This window comes from Amyelois transitella, chromosome W, assembly GCF_032362555.1.
Source record: "Amyelois transitella isolate CPQ chromosome W, ilAmyTran1.1, whole genome shotgun sequence".
Taxonomy (NCBI): domain Eukaryota; kingdom Metazoa; phylum Arthropoda; class Insecta; order Lepidoptera; family Pyralidae; genus Amyelois; species Amyelois transitella.
In genome coordinates this window covers 10,177,028-10,187,143 of record NC_083536.1, presented here as the reverse complement: position 1 = coordinate 10,187,143, position 10,116 = coordinate 10,177,028, and the positions used below count along the sequence as shown (strand labels likewise).

The following is a 10,116-nucleotide window of genomic DNA, read 5'->3' as shown; positions in this document are numbered from 1 at the left end:
AATGATTTACCATTTTGTCCAGAAAAATGCATTCCACCTGGTGGTAAAAATCACAAACTCATTCCGAATTTATATGAAAAAATTTTATTATGTATTTCATTACATTCATTTAAAAACTTGTTTAAAACACGAACTGATTTTGAAAAAAATACATAGGGTAATAACATTTAGACAAAGACCGTATTTAAAACAATATATTGATTTGAATACTACTTTAAGACAAAAAAGTTCATCCGCTTTTGAACAAGATTTTTTTTAAACTGTTGAACAATAGCGTTTTTGGAAAAACTTTAGAAAACAATGAGAAGCGAGTTAATGTGCACCTGGTTAATCAGTGGGATGATAATGAAAATCTTACTAAAAAAAGAAATTGTGCTCAAAAACTTATCGCACGTCCAAATTTCCACAGTGCAACAGTTTTTCTGATAATTTAGTAGCTGTTCAATTAAATCCTGAAAAAAATATTTTGAACAAACCCATTTACATTGGTTTTACTGTTTTAGAACTTTCTAAAAGTCATATGTTTGATTTTCATTACTCAGTTATACAACCCCATTACAAAAGTCATGTTAAGATGTGTTACACTGATACAGATAGTTTTATTAGTTTTATATATGATATACAAACAAATAACTTTTATTATGATTTAAAAAAATACTTTTTACATTATTTTGATACTAGTAATTGTGAAAGTAATGAATATAGTTTACCAATTCAAAGTAAAAAAGTTCCTGGTCTATTTAAACTTGAAATGGGGACTAAAGTTATAACCGAATTTGTTGGACTTCGATCGAAGTTATATTGTATTAAAACCACCAATAGCATAATAAAAAAAGCAAAAGAAATTAAGAGAAACATTGTGCGTGATTTTAATGTATCGGATTATGAAAAATCTCTGCATAAAGGTAACGTAATTCGTAAATAAATATTTTATTTAAATCAATTAAACATGAATTATTTACATGTGCCGTAAATAAAATTGCTTTATCAGCCGATGATGATAAAAGAGCCATATCAAAGAATAAGATTTCGTCTAAAGCATGGGGGCACACAAGTATATTTAATTTTTAACAGGTTTTGAAAATGGATACTTATTTGTTAAATTTAAATGTTTTAAAAAAACATACATATTTGTTACATATGGGGCATTTCACGTGAAGCGGCAAAATAGGGTGAGGTTCTGGATTTTGTTTATATTCTGGTTAGTTATACTCCTAGCAGATATGGAAGTGCACACAAAATATTTTTTTCGTCCGAAGCTTTTTTGCCGAATTATGAGCTTTTGAAAAAATACGTTTTAAGAATTCCGTGATTTTCGGATGCCCATTACTTTATATAAATCAATTTGTTAAAAATCAAAATTAAATGGTTTCTTATAGTTAAAAGAGTGGAAATTTAGATTTTTTTATGGAATTCTAAATTTGGTTCTTTTTTTGTATAGTAAACCGGAAATGAAGATTTCAAATAGATTTTCAAGCAACTTCGACATTATTTTATTTTATTTCTTTAGCATTAAATTTAAGCCTTATGTATGCTAATTACACACAAAAAAAAATATAACGTGATCTCCAATAGTTTAGAACCTAGAGCATACTGAGTACATGCACGTCGCTATAACAATTATCTTAACATTCGTGATTATGGGCTAACATTTGAATATACTTCGTTATTAACATTTTATTCGTTAATTTTAAAATGCGAAAATTGATTTTATTAAAATATAAGAATGAAAATATATTTTATACATACATACATACATATAGTCACGTCTATATCCCTTGCGGGGTAGACAGAGCCAATAGTCTTGAAAAGACTGAATGGCCACGTTCAGCTATTTGGCTTAATGATAGAATTGAGATTCAAATAGTGACAGGTTGCTAGCCCATCGCCTAAAAAGAATCCCAAGTTTGTAAGCCTATTCTTTAGTCGCCTTTTACGACATCCATGGGAAAGAGATGGAGTGGTCCTATTCTTTTTTGTATTGGTGCCGGGAACCACACGGCACTATATTTTATATTTTATATTAAGTATATTAAGTATTTTAATTATAATAACAAATTCACACAAAAGAGTTATTTAAAACTGTAAACATTTCTTTCCAAAAAAAACTACACCATCACCTTACTGATCACAGAATTGAAGTTTCTACCATAAAATATATTACTGATGGAGCTCCTCAACATTTTAAGAACAGATTCAACTTTGTTAATTTATTCTATTATAAACAAGACTTCCATAGATTGTCAGTTACATTTTCATGCCACTGCTCTTGGTAAAGGTCCATGCGATGGTCTTGGAGGAAACCTTAAACGATTGGCATCCCGGGCCAGCTTACAATCTAGAAATAACGCTATCAATACACCATTGAGATTGTATGAATGGGCAAAATCATCGTTGACTACAACGACAATATACTACTGCTCGAAGGAAAGTATTCAACAAGAGCGAGATTTTCTACGAACCCGTTTTGCTTCTGCAATCATAATTCCAGGAACTAAAAAATTTCATGCGTTTCTTTCAACCGATGAAGGCTTATGTGTTAAAAAAACTAGTAGTAGTGAAAATAGTAAAAATGTAAGAATTACAAAATAAATCTTTCCTTAAATATCTAATGATGAATAGATTATTCATTAATAAAACAGAACCTGTCCAATGTATTTACTAAATATTATAATTCTTTATAGTCTTATAACAGTATTTAAATCCATATAGGTATACTTTACCTACTCGATGTACTTAAAGTTCGAAATTTAAATAGACCGTCTGAACTAATAAAGTACTGGATATGGCGAGCGATACGATGTGCATGTACTCAATATGCTCTAGGTTCTAAACTATTGGAGATCACGTTATATTTTTTTTTTTTCAAATCAAATCAAATCAAATCAAACATCTTTATTGTAAAACACAGGTAAAAACAAAAAAAAAAAAATAGGTCAACAATAAAATTATAGGTATCACTGTGTCCTGCCCATATGGACGTACAATATTTCCTTTATAATATGATTAAAGATCAATTAATTACTAATACAAATCAAAATAAGCACTTGCAAAAATAAAAAGAAACAAAAATCAAAAAATAATAATAATAACAGTATTTAGGTCAAAAGTAGTCAAAATAATTTGGTGTCATTTAAATAATTATCAATACCATAATAACATTCATTTGCCAATAATAATTTAAGTTCTTTTTTAAATGTCAGTAGATTTAATTGTTTAAGATTGTCAGGTAATTTATTAAAAATAATCGGTGCCATGCCCATAACACTTTTGGTCAACAGCGCTGTCTTGATGCCACCGACTACAAGCTTATGTTGATATTGAGGTCTTATTTTGTCTACTCTCTTTCTCGTGTCACACAATTTCAAAAACAAATGAGGGTTTGTTTTCACAAAAATGCAAATTTCAAAAATGTAGATGCATGGCAAGGTTAATAGTTTGTGCTTCTTAAATACAGGCACGCAACTGTCTGTTGTTTTTAGACCAAACATTGATCTGAGACAACGTTTCTGTAATTTAAAAATTTTCTCTTTTTCGGTTGAGTTTTTTTTTTTTTTTTTTTTTTTTTTTTTTTTTTTTTTTTTTTTTTTTTTAACGTGTGGAAAGACCTTCGTCTACCCGGCCGGCTACGGGAAGTCGGTCGGGTTATGTGGGGCTTGAACCCACTAAAACCACACGGTGCCATCGCCTACCGCTTCGTTGCCAGGAGTGTGAGCTGCCCTCGCTCATACTCCTGACGCGGCGGCCGCTTCCACGGCGGCCTCGGCTCGGCCGCTCTCCACTGAGCGGCCAGCGGGGTGACCCGTCGGCCTTCAATTCTACCCGCTAGGGGAGGGCGCGCCTGGCACAAGCGCGCCTTCGACCCAGGGCCGTTTCGCCAGGCAGCGGAATCCCGTTTCCGCCGCCCGACCGGCCCTTATTGTGGGGGCAGCAGGTGCAGGGCGTATGCCCGCCTCCTGCGCCCAGTGCGCCGGCGGCGTATGGGGAGGTCGGACGTGTCCTCTCTCACCCTTTCCGCCGCCTCTTTGCGGAGCATGACGCTCTCCGCAAAGGTCTGCACTGCTGTCCACGACCTCTCGCTGTCGACCATCTGTCTCACGACAGCCGGCAGAGAAAGGTCGTCCCCCACGACCGCGCGAAGCTCCGCACGGTCTTGGTCCCAGGCTGGGCAAACCTCCAAGGTGTGCTGGGCGTCCTCGTCAGCACATCCGTCACAGTGGTGGCAGACAGCAGACGGCTCCCGACCGATCAGACACAGATACCCTCCGAAACAACCATGTCCGGAGAGCATCTGGGTCAGACGGTAAGTCAGGCTACCGTGCTGCCTCGCCAACCACTGTCCCAACACCGGACGGACCGCCTCGACGGTTCTACGCCCAGCAGTCGGCTGCTCCAGCCTTTGGGACCACTCTTCAATGGAGCGCTGACACAGCTCATTGCGGCGTCCTGCGATCTCCCTCGGTGCTAACCGGTGACCCTGGGCCACGGCCTCCTCGCGCCAGAAGAACAGCGACGCGAGGGTTTTCGCCTCTAGGTCCCAGGGAATGGAACCGGCCAGCACAGACGCTGCCTCAAAGGAGATCGTGCGATATCCCCTTGCGGCTCTCGTCGCCATCAGCCTCTGTGGCCTCCGCAGGGAGGCGAGGTTTTGGCGAGAGAGCGCATCCGCCCATACGGGGGCCCCGTAAAGGGCTATTGATCGCACGACCCCCATGTACAAGCGCCTGCAGGACGCTTCTGGACCTCCCAGATTCGGCATGAGCCGAGTCAGCGCTCCGGCCGCCGTCGTCACGCGCGGCGCTAATTCCGCGAAGTGGGCGCCGAAGTTCCATCTGCCATCAAGAACGATGCCCAGGTAGCGCATCGATTGCTTGATGGCAATTGAAACACCTCCAACCGTCAGACTGGCGTCTGCAGGCGGCTTCCTCCGAGGGCCATGGAAGCACAGCGCCTCGGATTTGTGGAGAGCCACCTCCAGACCCAGTCGACGGATCCGGCGCACCACTTCAGCGACTCCCGCAGTGGCGAGCAATGACGCCTCCCTATATGTGGCGCCGCGGGCGGTCACGAGTGTGTCGTCCGCGTAGCAGACGACCTCCACCCAGGGCAGAGTGACCGTCCGCAGCACCCAATCGTAACCGATGTTCCACAGGAGCGGTCCTAAGACAGAACCCTGTGGAACACCGCGCGTCATTGAACTCTTCGTCCAACCGTTTCGGTCAGGGAAGATTATCCATCTCTCTGAGAGGTAGTCCTGGATGACCCGACGCAGGTAGGTCGGCACCCCATGGTATCGGAGTGCCTCCACAATGCAAGACCAGGGGAGGGAGTTAAAGGCGTTGGCGATGTCCAAAGACACCGCCACGACCACCTCACCCTGGGCAACCGCATCCTGCGCCAAGGACTTCACCCTCAGCACGGCGTGAATCGTCGACCGCCTCCGGCGGAACCCGTATTGGCGATCCGCCAGGTCCGGTCCGACTCTCTCCAGGTGCTCGACGAGGCGGTCAGCAATGACCCTTTCCAGCAATTTGCCGGCCTCATCGAGCACGACGAGGGGACGGAACCCGGTCGGAGAATCCGCCGGACGTCCCTCCTTCTGCAGTAGGACTAGTCGGCCCACTTTCCACGCCGCGGGAAACCTTCCCTGCTCGAAACAGGCTGTGAACAGCCCCCTCAGCCGTTCCCCCAGAACGTCCAGAGCGAGGACGAGGGCACGACCCGGAACTCCATCAGGACCCGGGGCGACGTTCTTCGCACGCAGCCGTGTAACGGCTGCAGCAAACTCATCCCGGGTCACCTCCGGGATCGCCTCCACGCCCTCGCTTCTTTCCGCCAGTGGCGGTGCCATACTGGGGGGCTGAAAGGCCGCTCCCTGCGGGAACAGAGCGGCCACCACCTCACCGAGGAACTGCGGATCCAAGGTCCGCGTCAGGGGGGCCGCATACGGCCGGAGCTTATTCCGGACCAGCCGATACGGGCGCCCCCAAGGATCGCGGTCCAAGGTACCCAGCAGCTCCTCGCGTGCTGCCTCCTTGGCAGACGCTATCGCGGTCCTCAGCGATCTCTTCGCCTCCACTAGTGTCGCGCACAAGGCGGCCTCTTCGGACTCGTCCCTGCGCCTTCTCCTCCGGTATCGGGCGTACTGGCGTCTAGCCCTGAAACAGGCTTCTCGCAGACGCGAGAGCTCGGGCGACCACCAGTACACCCACCTTCTGGGAGGACGAGTACTGGCCCGGGGCATCGAGGCGTCGCAGATTTCTGCTAACGCGCCCCGGAACCACTCGGTTTCGTCCTCTACCACCACATTCGCCGGCGCACGGGACCAACCTTTTACAATGGCCGCCTCGCGGAGAAACTCCTTGTCGAGGCGCTTCAGCTGCCACCTCGGGCCAGCCTCGTTCGGAGTTCGGCTTGGGCCGCTCGGAGCGACCGAGGACGCGGAGAGATCAAACCGTATGTAACGGTGATCAGAGAGCGTCTCCACGTCCTCCAACACGCTCCAGCCCTCGACACGGCGCGCTAGGTCTGGGCTCGCGAACGTAACGTCCGGTCGCGAGCTACCGTTCCATCGCACGCACGTGGGTGCCGTCCCCCGATTCACTACCGCTAGCCCGTTAGTGATGAGCCACTCCTCGATAAGTGCACCCCGCGCATCTGTTGCGGGGGATCCCCATGCCGTTGATTTGGCATTGAGATCTCCAGCAACCAGCACGGGGAGAGGGTGACTCCTCAGGACCAGCGCCTCGACCTGGGTCAGGAATGACTCGAACTCGTTGAGCGGACGGTTGGGCGAGAAATAAACTCCAACCACAACCAAGTCACCCAGACGAGCCGAGACCATTCCATGACCTCGCACGACACATGTAGGAGGCGAAGAGCTCGCCGAAGACACGATCGCCACCGCACTGTCTTCGTCCCGCACCCAGTTATCCCGGGGCGGGATGAAGTACGGCTCAGAGACCACCGCCACGTCTATCAACCACTGCGCCATGCTCTGACACAACAGGTCCTGTGCACTGGTGCAGTGGTTTATATTCGCCTGGAGAACTTTGAGGGCCATAATTATTAAGAGGCCCCCGTTTCCATCACCTCGGCGCTCTGAGCCGCACGAGCAGGCTGCGTCTGGGCCGTAGCCGCGGACGCACCCCGCTTCCCACCTCTCCTTTTTTTATTTTGGCGCGTGCTGGAGCACGCCTTGCTCCCCACGCGGTGCCCCGTCGGCTTGCCTGCCCCCGCGCACAAGATGCACTTGGGGGCGGCATTGCACGCCGCGGCCTTGTGACCCGGCTCGCCGCACCTGTAGCACAGCAGGCTCCTGTCGGACTCGGCAGTGCACCGCTGCGAGACATGACCCGTCTCTAGGCAGCGGAAGCACTGCATGGGCCTAGCCGGCAGCAGTTTTACCTGCGCCGAAACCCATCCGACTAGGAGTCTGGTGCCGTTGGCGGTCAGCCGTTTGGCCGCCGCGATGGGACACCTTACCCAGGCCGTGCGAACGCCCGAGCGGTCCTCCCGAATGTCCCCGACTCGGATTTCCGATTCGGGGCATTGACCCGCACGAGCGATTGCGCTACATACCAAGGCTGGTGTGGCGGAGTCGCACAGCTCCAGCACGCGCACATCCACACTCTTTAGAGGCCTGGATACCTCTGCTACCTGAGGATCCAGGACCTCCTTCAATTTGGACGCCAGGAGGTTGGCCTTGTCGTCCTTTTCAGTGCCCGCTATCTCTAAGATGCGGGCACCGGTTGCCGCCTTTTTAAATTTGACCCCGGGTATACCCAGGGCGCCGAGGTCCACTTTATCCATGGCCAGATCCATGATCTGACCATATGTCGCTCCCCGCTTTTCCGCGTCCGGCCGCAGCCTGATCACAACCGCAGCCGACCGCGGTGGGCGGAGTTTGGGCGGTTGTGGACCCTTCTCTTTTTTGGCCGCAGCCTGGTTACCCCGGGGTGGGGCAGCGGCAGCGGCAGACTTCCTCCTGGCACCCTTCTCCGGCACCTTTTTCCAGGGCTCTTCGCTTGGCCCAGGAGCCGGAGGCAGAGCGGTTGGCCGTGACGCCGGCGCAGCCGTTACGGCTGCGTAGGATGATGAGTTGGCCGACCTCGTTGACGACCGTGGTGGAGTCACCAACGGTACCGGCTCAGGCGCCGTAGGGGCAGAGTTCCCTTTATTGCCCTTTCCCTTCCTACCCCGTTTGCCTTTGCCCTTTTTGGGCTTGGGTTCAGGGGTCGGTTGGGGGGGCGCCTTCCGCCACACGGCCGTACGGCTTGCCGGAGCCGGCACCGGCACCTCCTCCACATCGGTGTCGGAGACCGGGAGCATGTCGGCCACCGAGGCAGCCAACCCATCACCCGACGTCTCTTTCGCCGGCGTACGGCGTTTATCGGCTGCCAGTGCGGGCCGCAAACTTTTCGCCGGCAGGAGACGGTCCTGGAGGCCCTCAAAACGGGCGTCCAGTACAGGACTCATCGTGGAGAGAATGAGGCGCTGCAGCACCTCAGTCTCCTCCTGCCGGAATTCTGTCAAAGGGGCAGGCGCAAGGGCCGCCCGTTCGGGACGCTCACTATTAATGGCAGCTCTGAGCTGCGCCACTTCTTTCTCAAGTGAGGAGACCTTTGCTTCCATGCGCTCGCATATTACGCGCAGGCGCTCAGCCTCCTCACCTGTCGACCCAGAGCTCAGAGCCGACATCACCTTCTCTAGGGACGCCGCAGCGTCCTTCAGGCCCTTTTGAAAGGTACCCTTGAGGTTCCCTGAATGGGCCGCAATTTCCCGGATGATTTTTATATTGGTTGCGGCCTGGTCCCCAAGGGTGCCCTTGTCTGCGGGCGATGACGCCTGCAGCGTCTCCGCCTTTTTGGCCATCTCGGCCACCGCCTTTTCAGCCTCATCGCGCTTTGCCGCCACTAACTCCCGACGGGCGTCAGCGGACAAAGTCGACTTCGGCCGACCACCTTTTTTCGCCGCTTTCGCGGCCTTCATAATTGGCGCCTTGGGCGCTTTCGGTGCCGGCATTTCTGCACTGGCACCATCCTCCCCCTCACGGCCCCTTTTTGGAGCCCGCTGTCGGGGTTGCACCTCCAATAAGCTTTCTACGCTCACCCATTCCGCCTCGGAGAGTGAGCCAGCCTCTGGCTGCGACGTCAATATTAAGGGACTTGCGTCCCTATGTCGGTTCTTGCCCCCCCCAGATACGGTGGGGCAGCCCGCGCCCGAGGACGCGGGGAGGGATTCTCCGACCGCGGCGCGGCCGGTACCCTCCTGGGGTAGTGAAGTCTTAAGAAGCGACATATCATATATTTCCTTTTTTACAAGGGTTCGGTCCCTGAAAGATTGGGCGCTCGAGACGGGGTTCCCCCCCCGCCATTCATCCCCTAGGCACGCCCGACCGTGGGATTGGGGTTATTTTTTATTGAGGTTTTCTTCCTCGCGGCGCTGGCCATGATAGCACAGTACCCTCGGCCCCATCAGTTGGGGTAACGAGTTGCCCGACGCCGGCCGAAACCGGAACGCCGCGCGAAGAGTTGCGCCACATCCGCTCTCGTCTGAAAGCAGACAAGAGGGAGCGGCGCCCGACACGCGAGGGTCTAAATAAATAGACCCCGCCCACCAAAACACTCGCGAAGGCCCCACAGGGGACCCCGCTTTTGCGGGACATTGGCCAACAACAAACAAGACCCCGTCAATCGGGGAGTTATTTGCTGTCGCCCGGGGTGCACCGTCCCGTGTCCCTCGTCAGCCCACCGCTGTAACCGGATTCATTGGAATCAGGCAACAGAAGCAAGGCCTTCAAGAGACAGGGCACTCGAGGAGGTTTCCCGCACTTAGCACCCCCGGTTGAGTTGACCCAAAATATTACACCATACCGTAAAGTGGGTGTCACTAGTCCATGATATGCTACTAAGACAGCTTCAAGTTTGACTTTCTGAGATAATCGAAATAGCGCATATGCTGATTTACTTAACTTACTACAAATCTCGTCTGCATGTTGTGTCCATATAAGATTACTATCAATTTTGAGACCGAGAAACTGATAAAAGTGCATAATTTTAGTTTTATTAAGATTTATTTTTAGATTATTTAATTCAAGCCATTTTATTATATCAT

General features: G+C 49.9%; 1 protein-coding gene across 1 annotated transcript; it reads right to left on the bottom strand.

Moving 5' to 3' along the window:
- Positions 1 to 7,068: 7,068 nt before the first annotated feature.
- Positions 7,069 to 9,300, bottom strand: LOC132904182 (uncharacterized). Its single transcript, XM_060954093.1, has one exon. The coding sequence runs from the start codon at positions 9,298 to 9,300 to the stop codon at positions 7,069 to 7,071; it is 2,232 nt and encodes a 743-aa protein (XP_060810076.1).
- Between the last annotated feature and the right edge of the window lie 816 nt (positions 9,301 to 10,116).